This window comes from Marmota monax, unplaced genomic scaffold (assembly GCF_021218885.2).
Source record: "Marmota monax isolate L192 unplaced genomic scaffold, Marmota_monax_Labrador192_F-V1.1 WCK01_AAM20220418_F8-fsc00142, whole genome shotgun sequence".
NCBI lineage: Eukaryota > Metazoa > Chordata > Mammalia > Rodentia > Sciuridae > Marmota > Marmota monax.
The window spans coordinates 4,408,818-4,428,021 of NW_026692025.1; the positions used below are offsets into that span (position 1 = coordinate 4,408,818).

Below are 19,204 nucleotides of genomic sequence, written 5' to 3' on the forward strand. Positions count from 1 at the left end.
TGTTTCTGTGCACCCCAGTACAATCACCTGGATGCTTCCTTCTCATCAGGGCAGAGGGAAAGTGATCTTAATAACAATTCAACCACCTAATCGGAAAAAGAGACTCTCCAATTGGGGGGAGTCAGAGGGCAGTAGAATCATATACAAAGACAGGTGCCCACAAAGGATTCCTGAGTTTCAGCCTGATTCAGATTGAAGTCACTCACTCCACGATCCCCTAGAGGAAAGCATTCTGATTCAGAGAAATACAGCATGTCGATTGAGAGAGGGAGGGAAGAGGGAGAGTGAGAGGGAAAAAAAGTGGGAGAACAGGAGGGAGGGAGGGAGGGAGGGAGAGAGAGAGAGAGAGAGAGAGAGAGAGAGAGAGAGAGAGAGAGAGAAAAGAGGGAGGAGAAAAAAGGGGAGGGGGAACAGAGGAGAAAGATTATTTTTCCCTCATAAGGGAATCCCCACCTGGTTTCCCCAGTGAACACTGCTTGTGCCAGCAAAGGCACTGAGCTATGTGTCCCATAGGGTAATGAGCTCTAGCGTGGGTTTGTTTATTACTCCACAAGGAAGAGCACCTTCTTTTGTAGATTATGGAAGCAAGAATTGGCAACAACTCACTGGCCCTTGGGACTTTTCCTTTGACATGACAGGAGGATGGCATACTGCATGGGAATTCCCACATCACTGAGATCTGATTTCTGAGGGGTCCCATGCTCCCCCATGGATGGGCACTCCTGAGACCCATGGGCTCTGGCCAGCCAGGACCCATAGAGAGACACAATTTAGTTACAGCTGCCAGAAGCCCAGTTTGGGGTGCTCTTATGCAAAAATTTCTTCTTGAGCATCTTTCAGAAACTGTGGGGGTTTCCTACAATGAATGGTAGGCAAGTATTCATTGTTTACTAGGTTCCTCAACTCTCAGAGCCTGTGACTCAATTTCTCCAGAAGATAGGGAGCGATGAGTACCCATCAGGTCACATCTCCCTGTGTATCACTGGGGCCATGACTTGGGGTGGAACCTGCTTAACACCTGCGCTTGTGTATGGCCTTGGCTTCATGGCTTCCCCTGCCCAGAGTGTCATGAGAGGGACAGAGGCCTCAATGACTCTAGGGTCCCTAAACTTAACTGTGCAAGGACGTGATGGGCTTACAGGGCAGCCCAGTCAGCCCCTCTGCCAGTCATTTGATGAACATGGGTCTGCTATGGACCAGGTTCTGTTTCCAGCTTGGAGTTGGCACTGTGTACCTCCGCTCTTATGGAGCTTACAGGAGACAGGAGGCTGACAAGACCCAAGTAAATCAGTCAAAGAGGATAATGTTCTACAGACAATATGCCAGGGTGAAGGGATGGTGGTGGAAGGTACTGGCAGAATCCCTGGGTGAGGCATGGGACCCTGAGGGGGAACTGGATCCTGACACACGGTTCCATATGCTTGGCAAAACCTATAGCAGCATTGGCCTTCTGGGGTCTTTTTTTGTCCCTTTGGACAGTGGTGCAGGAGGTGGAGCTCTCTCCCACAGAAAGAGCCCTTGGGTCCCAACCAGTGGAAGCTATCATCAGGGGCTTCACAAAATAAATACTATCAAAAGCAAATGGCTGAACTCCATGTAGGTCCTTTTTTGCTACTTGACCTATGACTGTGTAAATCATTCTGAGTCCTCCTCCATCTTGGTGGTTCCAGGGCCACCTGGAATCTGTCAAATGCTGGGATGATCCTTGGGCAGAGGAAACAAAATCTTTGTTATTTCTGTCCCAAACTCACAGGCTATTGTGACAAGTGCCAAGGACCCCCCTCAGTGTGGCCAACTTCTAAAGTTCCTAGAGAAAATGTTGGGGCCACACATGTGCTCTGACCTCTGCTACTCGGGCAGACAGATAATGAGGTGAGGTAAAGGAACTCTCCAGGCATGCTAGCTGGGATCCTCTCATTTGTGGCTTCTGAGGCCAGGGCAAGTCAGGACAGAGCAGGATAGAAATGGCGACATTCCGAGTGGACGACATCTATATCCTTTTTCTCTAATTTTGTTTCCCTGGCAGCTTTGGGCTGGACAATATTCTTCTGGTTTCATCTGAAGAGCGAACAGCTGAGGAGTACTGTGACTCTGAGGGAGAAAGAAATCAATAGCCCTTGAACGGAAAGCACTGCTTGTTCTTCCAGGCCAGGGCAGGCAGGATAAAGAGAACAAGGCTGGATGTACCAAAGCCGCATTTCCATTAAAGGCCAGAATCCCAGGAGGCCCTTTCAGCTTGATGGCCATCTTCTGATTACTATCACTTAGAAAATGCTTGTATCTCCAGCTCTCTCTCTGCAGATAGGGCAGACATCCTGTGCACATTGATATTTCATGCACCAGAATAACAACTCCAAGATCCAAATGAAATTCTCTGCAAAAGCTGGTATGCATCATCTTGCTGTCATGACTGTTAATGTGACTCTTTGGGGCATGTAAGCCAGCCATTCTTTCTAGACTCTAGAGGTTGATTCAGACTCTCAGCCATCTTGGGATAGGCTTGGCTTGGATGCCTTCTCCCTTCCCTCCTGGACTGCCAGGCCTTCAGTGGGGTCAGAGAATACCATGCGGTGCAGAACCCACAGCAGATTGCTGGCAGGAGAGGCGGTTCCTGAGCCCCCACTTGGTATCAAACAGGCAGTCATCTGGTAGGGGGATTTGGAAGCACAGAAGTACAACCCCTACTCCCCTTGGGCTCCCAGTCTGGCAGCAGGGACAGGCAGGCAGGAAAGGAAATGGAATGCCAGAAGGTGTCCAGAAGAGGGAGAGAGAAACTGCACCCTGAGCAATCCCCCACTTGTTTCCCTGCAGGTGAGGCCAAGATACCTGGAGAATTCTGCTTGCTTGGGCTAGAGAAAAAGGAAGGCCAGAAAGCACTACAAATCCCTCAGAGGCATACAGAACTTTATGGGTTGCCTTCAGAGCTGTCACCTCCTGTGTTCCTCCCAAATAACCCCGTGAGGCAGGCGGGCAGGCTGAGCGGGTGGCTGTGCCCCAGTTGACAGATGAGGAAAGCGAGGCTTGAGGAGAAGTGACTTACCTGCGGCATCGCAGCTAGGCAGTAGTGGAGCAGGCACCTGCCTCCAGTCCTTCGGATCCCAGCCGCCCCAGGGCGCTGCCTCTGAGGTGCTGTACGAGGAGGTGACTCTGGCCAGCTCATGAGCAAAGGAGCTGCCGGGCAGGAAGGACTCACTCCCCAGGGCCTGGCAGGATGGGGGCTGACGCCCGAGGCTGACCTGAGGGGGCCTGGCTTCCCCAAGCTTGCAGGCTTTGTCTACATGGGTCTACAACAACCGATTGAACAATCCATCAGCTGCTTGACTAGGAAAAGTTTCCGACTGATTTTGTCACTGTTCTGACCTCCTACTTGGGTGGTTTGGGTGTTGTGGTTATATACACCAACTGGTTTGGGGAAGCAAAACCAAATAGCTTTGTGGTCTTAGCTTGTCTTGGGTCACAGACTCCTTTGAGAATCAGTTAAAGGCTATAGTCTCTCGCCACAGAAAATGCCCCCGTAGTGTCTCCCCCTTCCTTCCCAGAGCATCCATGTTTTACATATAATTTTAGGGGTCTTCTTGACCACTTAATACCCATCCATGGATTTTGAGCAATTACTAGCTTGTGGAAAGCTGGAATAAAGCTACATCAGATACCTGGTTCATGGATCAAACCCCTCCCCACCCTGCCCCACCCCCACCCTCACAACAGAGCACACAACTCCAACTGGTTTGTAGTTCTGTGTGGGTAGACATGCTGCGGGGTCTGAAAAACCAAATGGTGAGTGCAAAACCAGTCAAGTGTACACCTCCCAACAGTCAAAACCCAAACTTGTCCGTGCCAGGGCCTCAAGGTTTCAGGATTGGATGGACAGGAACTCCCTTTCCATTAAGCTTTAGAAGGGAGGCATGACACCAGCATTGAATGTATGACCCAATTCATTCAGCAGAAGCAATTAAAATAACCTTCTACTTGATATCTATGTCAGCAAAAGCTTCAAAACTTAGATGAGTGGACGAGCCAGACTTTTACACCCTGACGAGCATGCCAAGTGTTTAGTAGCAGTGGTGTCCAAGAGGACTGGGCCAAAGACTGCATGATGACAACTCGTTGTTTTTCCCTGAAGCAGCATCTTCATTCTCCTACGTTTAATACTGAGCTGCAAGTGATCAAAAACTGGGTCCAAGAAACAGTCCAGTGGAAAGAAAAACACCTCTCACATCTAAGCTAAACACTTATGAAGCACCTACTATGAGCAAGTCTTTCCAATGGATGATAGTCCAGTAGATTTTTCGATATATTATTTGAAAAAAAGCAATAAAAATTGCCACTGCCATGAAATTTACTGAGCATTTTCTACACTCTAGCATTAACCCAAGTACTTGCAATATTTGGTCTTATTCAATTCTTATAAACAGTTGTCTCTGAAGTAGGGACTAATTACAGTCCTTACTATATGGATGAAGGCACTGAGGCCCAGAGATTTTAACTATGTTGCCCAAAGTTACCACAGCTAGCTAGAAGTAGAGCAGGATGCAGACCTAGGTATGCCTCAGTCCAAAACCCACACATACACGTTCAGGTACGAACATGGTATATAGAAAGCAAGTTTTGAAATGGAGAAATTGTCTTAATGTTCTATTAAGAAAAACACAGGCAGAGTATTACAAGGGAGGCTCCAGACAAATACTTAAGAGCAAGTTATAAATATTTAAAAATAGGCATTAGAAGACAACCTAACTACCTGAAGAGTTTTAGAGATAACACATTCTCATCCAAAAACAAATGAATAACCAAAAAACAAAAACAAAACTCCCCCCAAAGCCAAAAATAAAGCTAAAAAGAACACGAATTAGGCTTAGCAAGTGAACTTAATGTACCCGTGAAAAAGAGTTCTTTGCCATTCTGTTGGTGTTAATACCAACCATAGAGAACTCAGGTCCTCTTCCATTGGGGTGATTCATTAGCACAGAGCTGGGCTCACTGGCCATGTGCAGCTTTATTTCATCAAGCTCCAATTTGTCCTTGGAGCAAGGTCATCTGGGTGGAGTAAGTGCAGAAACGTGGCTTTCTACAACTCACAATCCTTTACTCCTGCACTTCTAGTTCCTTGATGATTCGGAACAATATTTTACAGCCGTATTGGTTTTTAAGACCCCAATATACAAATATTCTTAGGTTCTGATGACTTGCCTGCTCCATGATGACACATTCTAAAAGCAGTTGATGGGGCTTATTTGGACAGATTGAAAGCTTTTTAAGCTTTTGCTCAGGAATCTCTGGTAGCTTCATGTACTTGCAAGATATTAGTGATGGGTCAAGAAACAGGATCCCCTATCAGCATTAGCATAGCTTGCAATGCCTCAGTAGTCCATCACGCAGAAAAAAATGCAGATGGCACATGGATGTGTTCATCAGCAGAAGTCCCAACAGTGTGGGAACAATCAAGAGTGGGCCTGGAGCCACTCACTCAAGTGGAGCAGGATGGGATCAGGCACTACCAATGCAATCCCCAGTTTTAGAAAAATGGAATAAAGAAAATACGAAGCCTTATGAGTGTCTGTCCCAAAGACAGAGATGGATTTACCAAAGTTAATTATGTTTAGAAACCTTTAGAAGTTACAATGTTCCTAACAACCTTTTATACACTTATAGGATATAATTAAATAAAAGGCAGAAAACATGCCCATCAGCCATAAAGCTCTCACTTGGTCAGAGTCAAGATCAAATGACATTTCTTTTCTGATGGCAACTAGCTCAAAGTCACATGATAGGTAAGTGACAGAGCTGAAAGCTGAACCTGGGTCTGACTTTCAAAAAAGCCAGGCTTTTAGTCACAAACACTAAAGGTAGTTGAAGATGAAGCAGTGTTCAAAGAAAAACCCTTAGGCTTATGCATACTCCTTACTCCAATTTTCCCAGCCTCAAGTTCCCCAAGTGCCACCTTGCTGGGTACAGTAAGTACTGCTGATAGGCCCTAGGGTTCCTGAGAAGCCATACAACCAACTGACACATTCTAGCAAACAAGGAAGGGAGTGGCAGGATTTCCTTTGGAGACTTCCGGATTTAGACAGCAGATTTAATGCATGCATTTTAATTCATTCCTTCTCAAAGTCCCATTAGAACTACAGCAAAGGTTTATATTTTGCTTTGTTTTTAAAGGAAAAAATCCCACCAGATAGGGAGTGTAGAAGAGGAGATAGCACCATAATTTAAGAAGAAGCTATATAGTACATACACTTAGCTAGGCATGGTGGCATGTACCTGTAGTTCCAGCTACTAGGGAGACTGAGACAGAGGAACTGCTAAAGCTCAGGAGTTGGAGGCCATCCTGGGAAACACAGTGAGGCCCCATCCCCAAAGAAAAATGTCAACAGAGCAGGCTTCACTGACGACATAGCCCCATGGAAGCTAAATCACCAGTGGGCAGAACAGAAAGCTGAAAAGAAACTTGATCTCTATGGCAGAATCTTCATCAAGCTCAGAAATAGAAGCCTCAGATTGTCTCTGGAAATGGAAGGTGAAGTGGAAAGGTGCTGAGAGCCATAAAGTCCAAATGATACATGGCATTTTTGCCAGAACAGAGTGGTTGAGAGGTGACCAGCAAGCCATTGAGATGATAATGGTTATGTTAAGCTGTGTATATTAGACCCCTGCTGTCCGCCTCCACCTGCTACTTTGGAGTTCTTGTGCTACTTTGGAGTTCTCGCGGGGATTCCCGGAGAGTTCCCATTGGTTGGTGAAATGCCGCAGTCTGGCTGGGCACAAATCACGAGCCACTGAAGCAGGAACAAACTTTATTTCTGAACTCCACCAGCACACTCCACACACGCTCCCCGGGAACTCTCCCGAACGCCTCGAGGCTCCTCCAGGAACCACCAACCGGAATTCCCTCCTCCGGCACTTCCCCAACCAATGGGAACTCTCCAGGAATCCCCGCGAAAACTCCAAAGTAGCAGGTGGAGGCCGACAGCAGGGGTCTAATATACACAGCTTAACATAACCATTATCATCTCAATGGCTTGCTGGTCACCTCTCAACCACTCCGTTCTGGCAAAAATGCCATGCATCATTCGGACTCGGGTATGGCTCTCAGCAGAAAGGGGTGGTGGCCAATGTAATAGGGGTTGGTAAAAGCTGTTTAGGAAGCAGGTAGATCTCTGAATCCCCTCCTGACTCCGTTCTTGGGCAATCACCTCTCCCTAACTCTGGTGGAGATGAGAGATCTGATTTGACTTTTGCTGGTGAATTTCCACTCTGCTTTACAGGTGCTGCTGCCTGGATAACCTGAGAACTGTCACTTCCCCCCATGGAGATGTTTTGCACTGGCCTACACCTGATAGCTGAAGGAACTGAAGGCAGCCTATTATGAGCATGAAAGCAAAACCCAGCAGTGGCCCAATCCCTCTAACTGTATTTATTTTTTATGTATATAGCACCATGTCTAGAACTCTGCCAGGCATCCTGATGGTGGTGGACTTTGTACATTCCCAGGTTCATGGTGCCTTTAGCCACTTACTTCTCTAAGAGATAGTCTGGGGGTAGATAGTCAGAGGCAGCTTAGCTTTCCTTCTTCTAGAAGCCTTGTACCCTAGGTTGTGTTTGTCACTCAGTTTTCCAAAACAAAGCTATTGCATGTTTAAGAGTCCACTTATAAGTGATGAAGCTACATAGAAAATAAAGAGAATGATGATAGAATGAGGATAGTGGCTAACTCCATGACAGGAGGCTGTGGCAGAAGGGGTGTACAAAGTTCTACTTGGTGGTTGTCAACATTCTATTTCTGTACCTGATCAGTGCTAACATGAAGACTTTTCACTCTGTCACAATGTACACATCAACCTTCCAGACTTTTCTGTATCTGTTATATTTTCCAGTAATGGGGAAAGGCTATATACACAGGTTATTACCAACAATGTTATATACATTTCTGTATAGAAAAAGTTAGTGAAATACTATATTCCAACATGTTCACAATAGCTGTCCCTAGGTTATTTATATATTCATATGTTTGTATTTATATATTTTATATGAAGTTTGTTTTCTGCATTTTTTTCAAGTTGAATACAAAAAGCATATATTACTCTAGTAATCACAACATGAAGTTTGTTTTCTGCATTTTTTTCAAGTTGAGTACAAAAAGCATATATTACTCTAGTAATCAGAAAGTCATAAAATGTATTCTGAAAAGATAAGGTCCTTATGTAAAACTGAAACTAATAACAATCAACAAAATTGTGGAGACAAGTCATCTGTGGAAGTCTATGCAGAAAACAACTACCTAATGCATTTTGACTAAGCACAAGGACTAAAATGAGCTCAAAGCTCCTTGGAATCTTCTAGGGTGTATTTCTACAGTCAGCACTGGGAAGTCAGTATGGGTGTTATCTCTGGAAATAGGGAGGGTACCTGGGGATTTCTAAGCTATTGGATGTATTATTTCTTGACCTGGTTGATGGGTTATGTGGGTGTCAGATTTAGTATTACATGCTTTATAGTTTCTTCTGTATGTACAGTATATACTCCAAAATAGATTCCCTTGAGAGAAAATCAGGAATTGTGATAACAGAAAATATGATGCTATGTAAAAGAAGCAACCCAAGTTTATGTAAAAGCACCATTCCTTTGGAAAAGTTTATTTTGGAATTTGGGGCTTATTATGTGGTTTTGTGCTACAAATCATAGCTCTTTTTGGAGCTGCTTTAGGCACAGGGAATTGGGGTGGGTCAAGGTTGCAGTGCCCTGACTCAGTGCACTCTTGGTAGATTTAGAGCTTGCAGATGTCAGCTGTCTTGAGATCTTGTCAGGGATGCCAACCCTTTCAGGGTTTAGGATTTGGGTCCTGTCTTCTTCCCCCAGGTTTGTCCACATAGACAACTCAAACTACCCCATGGTTTGCTGCTACTCTTCTATGGTGGCCACCTATCTAGTCACTGAATCCATCAGTACCATAAAAGACTATTCACCATGATCAAATGGATTCATCCCAAGGATGCAAGCAGGGTTCAATATATGCAAACAAATGCACAAACGTGATCCACTATGTCAACAGAATGGACAGAAACAATATGGTCATCCCAATTGATGTATAAAAAGTTTTTAATAAAATTCAACATCCCTTCATGATAATATGCTGAACAAATTGGGCATATAAGGAATATACCTTAACATAATAAAGCCTATTTATAATAAACCAACAGCTAACAATATACTAAATGGAGGAAAAAGTAAAAGCTTTTACTCTAAGATATGGAATGAGACTAGGATGCTTACTTCCACCACTTTTATTCAACATAGTGTTGGATGTCTTGAAACCCCAAAAACTCCACCAAAAAAGACCCATTAGAACTAATAAATGAACTCAGCATGGTTGTAGGATACAAAATCCTACATACAAAAATTAGTAGTATTGCTGTACATTGATAGAAAATTACCTAAAATAGAAATCAAGAAGCCAATCCAATTTATAATAACTATAAAAGTAACAGACTACCTAGGAATAATTAACCAAAGAGGGGAAAAGTATCTACAATAAAATTTATAAATCATTGATGAAAGAAATTAAAGAGGTCACAAAATGTAGAACTATATCTGGTGTTCATGATTGGAAAAATCCATTGTTAAAAACGTCCATACTATCCAAAGTGATCTCAATGCAATCCTTGTGAAAATATCAATGATATTCTTTGCAGAACCAGGGAAAACAATTCTAAAATTTATATGGAACTACTACCAAACAAACAAAATCATGCCAAAGTCATCTTGAGCAAAAGAAGAAAGTAGGAAGCATTATACAAGTTCACTTCAAAACATTCTACAAATCCTTAATAACCAAAGCAGCATGATATTGGCAAAAAATGGACACATAACCAATGGAATGGAACAGTCCAGAAGTAAACCTATGAATCTACAGCCAACTGTTTTTTGACAAACATGTTAAGAACATGCATTAGAGAAGAGAGTCTTCTCAATAAATGGTGCTGGGAAAATTGGATATACAGATTCAGAAGAATGAATCTAGACTCCTGTAGGTCACCTTTTATAAAAATCATCAAGGGTCTAGGGTATAGCTCAGTGGTAAAGCATTTGCTAAGCATATGTGAGACTCTGAATCAGATTCTGAGAACCACACACACAAAAGAATTAAAAATTGATTAAAGACTTAAATATAAGATCTGAGATGATGACACTATTAGAAGAAAACAGTGGATATGCTTTAGGACTTTGGAATGGACAAGAATTTTTTTTTTGGAGAAGGATCCAAAAGCACAGAAAACAAAAGTAAAAATAGACAAATTTAATTAAATCAAACTGAAAAGCTTCAACACAGCGAAGTAAACAATCAATACACAGTAAAGTGTCACTGGGTGCGGTAGTGTATGCCTGTGATCCCAGTGGCTCAGGAGGCTGAGGAAGGAGGATCCCAAGTTCAAAGCCAGCCTCAGCAACTTAGCGAGGCCCTGAGCAACTCACTGAGAACCTATCATCTCAAAAAATAAATAAATAAATAAATAAATATATATATATATATATATATATATATATATATAAAACATGGCTTGAAATGTGGCTCTGTAGTAAAGTGTCTCTGGATTCAATCCCTGATACTGAAAGCAAAAACAAAAACAAAACAAAACAACTAAAACAAACAAACAAAAAGTCCAGTGAAGTGTCGATGTACAGAATGGGAGAAAATATTTGTAAACTATATCTGACAAGGGGTTGATATCCAGAATATACCAGGAATTTCAAAAACTCAAAAACCAAAAAAGCCTAAAAGGAGCAAAAGATATAGACATTTCTCAAAAGAAGACATAAAAATGACCAACTATATGAAAAATGTTAAACGTCATTAATCATAAGAGATATGCAATATCAAAGTTGGGGGTGGCATCTTACCCCAGAATGGCTCTTTTCAAAGAGACTAAAGATAACTAACTGGCAAAGATGTGGAGAAAAGGGAACTCTTGTACACTGTGGGTGCAAATGTAAATTAGAACAGCCAATACAGAACACAGAATACAGTTCCTCAAAAAATTGAAAATAGAACTACCATATGATCTGGCAATTCCATAATAGGGTTTATATCCAAAGGAAATGAAATCATTAGGTTGAAGATACATCTATACTCCCATGTTCATTGCTGCACTATGCACAATGACCAATAAGTGGAAATAACCCACGTCCACTACTGGATGAGTGGACAAAGAAAATGTGGTACATATACACAATGCGGTACATATACACCATTCAGTCATATAAAAAGAATGAGATGCTAGAATTTGCAGCAACATGGATGGGATTGGAGATCATTATGTTAAGTGATATAAGCCAGGCACAGTTATCACATAGTCTCACTTGTATGTGGAATCTAAAAAAGTTAATCCCATAGAAGTTGGGAGTAGAATGGTAGTTACTACAGTCTGGGGAAAGAGGAAGGGTGGGAAGAGGTTGATCAATGGCACTAATTTACAGTTAGAGAAGATCAAGAAGCTCTGGTGTGCTATTGCACAGTATGATGACTAGAGATAATAATAATGCAAATAATTTTCAAAAAAGCTAAAAAGGATTGAATTTTCACCATAAAAAATGATAAATTTTACAGAGATAAATATGTAAACAACCTGATTTATATAAATATATACATAAATAAACCTGATTTAAACATTGCACAATGTCTACATGTGCTGAAACAATACATGGTACTCCATTAATATGTGCAATTTTATGCATCAGTTAAATATTTGAAACATTAAAAATTAAGAAACTGAATATCCTATGTGATGTTATTAGGAGGTGGGGTCTTTTGGAAGTGATTAGGTATGAGGGTAGAACTCACATGAATGAGAACTAGTGTCCTGATAAAAGAGGCTTAGGGAGTCTGTTTATCCCTTCTATCATATGAGGACACATGGCACTTCCAGCTTCCAGTAGTGTGAGAAACAATTTTTTGTTGTTTTGAAGCCACCGTCTTTGGAATTCCATTATAGCAGCCTGAACTGACAATGAGCACACAAGGAGAGCTCATCTGTCTTCTCCCTTAAGCACTTGACTCATAGCTAACTAAGTTGATTTCTGTCTAAGTTCTATTATGGTTTCTAAAGATTTCTTAGGCTACACACCCTTTTCTGTTATTCTCCTTCCTCATTTCAATCATAAATTGGTTGTTTAAAAAAGGACAATTCAAGTCATATGATTCCCTCCACACCTCATAAGAAGCCCACTCTCCCAGAGTTCTGGAGAAGAGGGGGTTTAGGGGAGTCCTCTGAGTATCTACACTGGCTGAGTTTCAGACTCTGCCTGGTAGAGAAGGTTCTGGTCTCCGATCATGCAACTCTCTATTCTTCATGAGGGAAGAAGGGCTAGCTCTGGGAACAAAAAGGCAGGCTCATGTATAACCTGCCACTATGCCTGAGAAAACAGACTTTTCTAATATATTGAGTATCTAGTGACAATGGGATCCATCAGTTACAATAAACTTAGGTTCAGCCTTCAAAGTCAACATATATGGGACATACTTTTATTTAGGTTGTGGAGTTTATTATCTAACATCACTAAAGAAATTATTCAAAATTTTTAGTTTGATTTGATTTAATAATAAAATTTTATATATACAGCACAGGTTTTATATAGATAGCAACTGGTGATTAACTGTAAAGAGTATCAATTCATATCCTATTCCCAGATTTAAAGTTGTCTGCAGATGCAGTCAAGTTTCAGAACACATGAACCTGACTCTGAGCCAGAAGTCAGGAGACTCAGGCTGTTACTTGGAGCCAGTCATTCCACAGTGAAACAGACTGAATGTGGAGCCCCTCTAAAACTAGGCAGTTTCCTCCTGCTGCGAGTAAAGGCTTAGAGGCAGCCACCTGACCTGGGAGAAGGCTGTCCCCTCCGGCAGACTGTCTAGAACAAACTAAAAAAAATCTGTGCATATGTGTGTGTGTATGTGTGTGTGTGTGTGTGTCTACATATATATGTCTCCTGCCTTTTGTCTCACTTTGCCATCTGACTCCTCTGAAACCATTAGCTCAGTCTTCTACCAGCTTTCTATCTTAAAGCTGGCTTGGAATAAAACCTATTTTCCTAACAATTTCACTCTTAGTATTTCTGTATCAGCAAAAGGGCCCCCACCCTTACCCACTTACAGGAATTAGTGCCACACAGTAACATTTTTAAGTCACAACATGGCCTTCATTGTCTCTCTTTAAATCAAGACTACCTCAACCTTGGTGGGCCTTACCTCCCTCCTTCTAGCACTTAGCACTCCTCTAAGACCTTGCTCTACCTTCTGCCTTCCTTCAAGGCTACCTTGGAATGAGACCTATTTTCCTACATATTTGTGGAGCAGCAAGCTATAAAGCCTAGTTTCTTCCTTGGCCTCTAGGTAATAACTGCTGGAATCCCATTTCCCCAGAGGGAAAATATGGGATTTATCTAGATAAGCTCTTCAGGCTCTGTGGTGTTGGGAGAGTTTTGGGAGTTAACCTTTCTGAATTCATAAGGTATCCTTCATTTTCAGCCCCACTTGTCAAAATTATATTATAAACCAAAGCAAGAACTCCAAGTTGTCTGCAGCTATTCACAAGGTAGAGTTGGGTATATCCCATTTATAAAATATTGTGTTCTAAGTCAGTGTTAGATCTCAGAGTCCTAAATGACAGAATTTGAAGAAAGAATAGGGATGATCTGCATCAGAGGTTCTCAAAGAGGGGGACCTTGGAGCAGTGGCAGCAGCACCCCTTAGAAACCTGTTAGAAATTCCCAGGACCCCTGCAGAACCTATGGAATCAGAAACTCTGGGGGTGGAACCCAGAAATGTGCATTTAAACAAGTTCTCTGGAACATACTCCAATGTGACATAATGTGATTTCCTCCAGCCCTCTCATTATAAAGAACAGAAGACCGGGTCTCAAAGAAGCAAGAATCACGTGACTCCCTGCCACCCCTGTGTGGCAGAATATGACATGGACAATGGATTGGTGACCACTCTCTGTTACTTTTCAATCCCCCCTTTCCAAATTGGAAGGTTTTCTTTCTTTCTTTTTTCTGTACTCCTGCTCTTTCTCTGCCCAGGTAAGTACAATGACCAAGGAATCACTGAAGGTGAAGAGAGAGCCACATAGTGACCCAATTGTGAGGATGGTGTATCTCTCAGGGTTTCAAGTTTGGAGCTGGAGCTCTTCAGAGAAGAGTAAATAGGATTTCTATAGGGGGAGAGAGAGAGTTTTGGGGAGGTATGTGCAAGGAAGAGAGAGTGTATGGATGAGGAGGAGCGAGGATACACCTGCAGTAGTGAATACTGTTGGTGGTCTGGCCAAAACTGAATTATTCTCTTGATGACTTCCCCCCATTTTCATTCAGGTAGCCTTACTTGTCCTATGCCACCTATACACTTTGGTTAACCTGCCTTTACTTTAGGTCCTAGAGATGGGCACTTAGCATCACTGACATGAATTTGAGCACAGTAAGTATGTGATCAGTGCAGGTTAGTAAGCTCAGAAGTCCCCAGAGACTTCTGGGAAAGAAGCCTCCTTTGCTCTTCCAGCAGAGAGACTAGAAGCAATGCCTGCTTTCTGAATGGGGACAGGAATTGTTGGCTGTTATCATGTGCCCACAAGGGGGAGCCAGCTACAGGATGAGGCCCATGCTATGTAAGGCAGAGCTAGCCAGAAAGAAACAGCTTCTGGTGACTGCTGAGCTGAACCCTGAAGTCTGTCCAACTGCTAGACTTTCACTTTCCTGGGGTTAGTAAGCACCCTTTATTCAACCCAGTGTGAACTGGGTTTTCTGCTATGAACTGGGTTGTCTGCTACGGGCAACTGAATACATTCTAACTGATAAAGAATCTAGCCTGGCCCCTCAGACCTCTGAGTTCATGATCTCTGCACTATGCCTTTAGCCTCACATTAGAGCAAACTTCATTTCTAATGATGAAGCTTGGGACTGTTTAACTCTGCTGAGCCCTGAGTCATGTTTCTTTATCCATAGACCAGGCCACCTAAAGACAAAACTAATATACTTGAATTGTCCAGCATGCTCTAGCAAACCCATCTAGTACAGATCAAATATTGCAATCTTAGGCTTTTCATTCAGATCTAAAGTATGGCACTCAAGCTCTTAATTATGCATTAGTTGAATGTGATACACATTTTAGAAGAAATAGTTTAGCTTAACATTAAGAATGTCTGGATCATATTCAATTTCGACGCAAACATGAATATGTACTTTGTGGGTTTCTATGAAGAAAATAATTGATGATTCAAACTGGAATTCATCTATAGAAAATAGGCAGTGCTAGCTCCTAAAAGCAATTATTGGCACCAAGCTCCTGAATTTTTTAAATCCTTTGAAAAGTCTTAGGATACACCAGAAAGTCAAAATTTGATTTCAGAGGTAATAACTAAACAAAAACCCTAAAAGCCTGTAAAAGGTATTGCTGAGTAGGAAGCTGATGGTTCTAGGAACAATTGTGAGGGTTGGCTCATTCTCTTTCTCTGTAGTCCAATATTATATCAAAAATTTTGTGTATAGGATGGTGAGAAATAGAAACAAATGATGTATAGGACTACAGAGAATGCTTATAAACCTCAGTGGGGGGTTGTTATGAATTGGAGTTGGCATGAACAATGGGCTTAGGCAGGGCAGATGGGGGATGTGGCTATCACCCTTGTAAGTGGATCATAGGAGGGCAGGAACAAAGCAGAATGTTTGGAACATGGGAAGAGAACCTCTTGCTCTCTTCTCCACTGGGCCAAATGCATCTGGAGAATTTTAGGTCCATCCAGTAGAGCCTTGCTCACCCAGAGGGCTTCATGTCAATGCCCTGGGCACAGTTCAGAAGCAGGAAGTAAGGATATGGGCAAAAAATTGGGTGGGAATAGAGGCTCAGTAGGAATATTAGAGTTGTCTTCAAATCTGTGAAGTGCTTTTAAGACTTGATGGGCATATAGGACTAGAATGTTGACCAACCTCAAGATCATGCAATTCTTTTAAAAAAAATGAGGCTAAGAGCAAGATGCTAAAATCTAAATTGAATGTCAATCTACCTCTGACAAGTCACAAAAAGATTTATTGCTTGTAGCAGGGCCTTGGTAGAACCTTGTAAATTCCTAAGGCTAAGACATTATTTCAAAAGCAGACTAATATAGTCTTTCAACAGATGAGTCCTTGGCTATAATCTTGCCTTTTGCAGTGTGGGGTAACCCCTGGGGGTTTGGAAAAGAAGTACTTCTCAGCAGCTTCTGAGGAAAGAGGCAGGCAGAACAGATCCCCATGAATTCAGAAGGAATTGACATTGCCAAGGCTATTGCCAGAGGCTGCTCTTTCAACCTCATTCTGCTCCTTTGATCTGTATCAATCTTGAACTATAGTTACTAATAGAGTAATAAAAGAAATCAGGAGACCTTTCCAGGTAGAGTCATATGGGAGGGAATCTCCTTGTGATGTAATTGTTCTGCTAAAGAAAACTCTTCTACATCAAAACTAATAAAGAAAATTGAAGAAACTACCAATATAGCTGTCAAAATGCTAAAAACAAAACCCAAAAGAGAGAATCTCCATAAGCAAAGTAGGATCTGTACTCACAAACTAAGAAAATAAAATAATGAATTTTCAAAACAGTTGTGGGAGCTTGCTATAATTTGGAAATTCAATGCACCCCCAAAGGCTCATGTGTTATAGGCTTGGTAACCAGTCTATTGGCAGGTGGCAAAACCTTTAGGAGGTAGGGCCTTGTGGGAGGAAATGAGGTCATTGGGGGCATGTCCTTGAAGGGGATATTGGGATCCTAGCCTCTTCTTCTTCCTTCTTTTTCTTCCCAGCTGCCATGAGGTAACATGGCACCCCTATAGTGTTCTGCCTTGCCACAAGCACAAAAGCAACAGAGCCAACAGGAAACTTTTCTCCTTTTAACTTGATTATCTCAGTACTTTGTTATAGCAATGGAAAGGTAACAGAGCTTAATTCAAATGCAGTCAAGTGTTCTTATAAGTTACTATTTAAGTGTAATATATGATGAACAGCCTTCAAAACATGCCCACTTGATCCTTTGCTAGTCAAAAAGAAATAGCAGAGTTATCAACACACTGTAAGTATAGACCACTCACTGCTCACATGACTGACTGCAATTGAATGAGTGTAAGTGCTGCCTAAGAGTGTTATGAACAAATCTTAACTGGGAAAAAGCAATGAAATTGAATGGTCTGAATTTCTAAGCTAGCTTTTTTTTTTCTTATCATGTGTGGCTGTCATTGTGGTATGTGAAACTGCAGCCAGAAGTCTTGTTTTGTCCTTGTAAATTGTATTAAATGATGACAGCAGCAGCAGAAGCAGCAACAACAACAATAGAACACCCAGTACAAATTATCACTGGAAGTATAAAGCTCTGCATTTTTTGGAAGTTGAAGAAATACATGTATTTAGATATTGCACACTTGCTGTAGAATGACAAGAAACCCAACTGGAGCAGAAAAGAAATCACACTATAGGCAGTGGCCCTACATTTAGAGGCCAACTTCTCCCTTCTCCTCAGCTTGAGACTACACAGGTTCATTAGGCTCCTAAGCTGTGAAGACACAGTTTCTATGGATAATTACCCTTAAACATGCAAAAGTCTCCAGAACCTAACATTCTATAAAGGCTGGAACTCATTCATTCACCCCTACATTTTTTCTGCTCATTCATTCAAAGGGTCCTTCAGCTCACATTTACAGAGTTAGTAAGACATCTTCCTGTGACTGAGGAACTTACTACCAAGTGGGGTAGCAGATAAGACACAACCAGTTAAGAAGTTCACGTCACCAAACCCTGAGAGGCAGAAAGCAAAGGCCTTGTGAGCTTGGGTGTGAGTAGTGACATAAAAACCAGGTATACAACTTTCCCCAAGTCATTTGGTCAGGGTTCTCACTTCCTACTTATATGCCAGTGTCATAGCCCTTAAGAGCTGGCTGTCACATGGCTGAGAGACTTAACATTTTCCAGCACTCTGTTCCAAGTACCAGTACTTATTCCAGAGGGACAGTTTGCGCAGAAAAGCATCATTTTGTTGACTCCTGTATTACTCAGCAAGCTGTGAGTCATCCTCGTGTTTCCAGACTTGTGGATAAACCAGAGGGCCATTGAAGCAAGTGGGGTTTCTTATCCCATTCAAAAGCAGAGATGATACCCATCCCCATTTACAGCCATTTCTTTGTCCCTCCACCCAACATGCTTTCATTTCTCCAAAATGCCTAGAGAATGACAGTCATTTTGTTTAATTTGCCAGAAAAGTTATTTCTAAGCACTAGCTATGCCAGGTGACTCTATCCTGTGTGTTTAACCTCCATGCACCTCACTAAGACATGCAGAAAACCCAATGGACCACACAAAATGACAAGTGGACATGCAATCAATTCTGCTCCTCCCCAAGATGGAAAACAGGCAGCTGAGCTTGCTGCCCTGCCACTTTATAATGCACACTAATTTACTGGAAATGGAAATATTAGCAAGTGTTTTAAAACTGCAGGTTTTTTCTTTTTGTTTTGGTAAGGCACCCAGTCAGGTGTCACTTAATGAGACACATTCTGAGAAATGTATTGCTAGGTGATTTTGTCTTGGTAGGAATGTCCTAGAATACACTTACAGAAACCTAGATGGCACAGGTCAACTACTCATGTGGCCTGTTTTAAAATTTTTGGTACTAGGGATTGAACCCAGAGGTGCTTTACCACTAAGCTATATACCCAGCCCTTTTATTTTTTAACACAGGATCTCACTAAGTTGCTGAGGCTGACCTTGAACTTTTGATCCTCCTGCCTTTGCCTCCTGAGTTTCTGAGACTATAGGGGTACATCACCATGGTTGGCTCCTCATGGCCTCTTGATACAATCAATAGACTTGGTAGACATAAAAAGTATGAGATTACTGATGACATGACACTGCACATTGTTTCAACAGTGATTTTGTTTATAAGCAGAAGGAGTACAGTCAAAAATAAAGATTAAAAGGTATAGTACACTATATGCTTAAACCAGCAATATAGTTATTTACTATTATTCATTGTATGTGCTATTCTTTCATATGACCAGTTTTTTTTTTTTTTTTTTTTTTAACAGCAGTATCGCTGCAAACAATTCAATGTGTTACACTATGACCGCTATGGTGAGAGTAATTTTTTGGTTCCATTATAACCTTATAAGAGCACTTTCATATATTCAGTCTGTTGTTG

At 41.9% G+C, this 19,204-nt stretch overlaps 1 protein-coding gene across 1 annotated transcript in view; it reads right to left on the reverse strand.

The window, feature by feature from the left end:
• The window catches only part of Mamld1 (mastermind like domain containing 1), a 102,172-nt gene that overhangs the window by 6,267 nt on the left and 76,701 nt on the right, over positions 1-19,204 (reverse strand). The window contains exon 4 of the mRNA XM_046453601.2: positions 3,041-3,284. Within this exon, the coding sequence (XP_046309557.1) occupies positions 3,041-3,284 (244 nt within the window). The remainder of the gene's footprint in view (positions 1-3,040; positions 3,285-19,204) is intronic.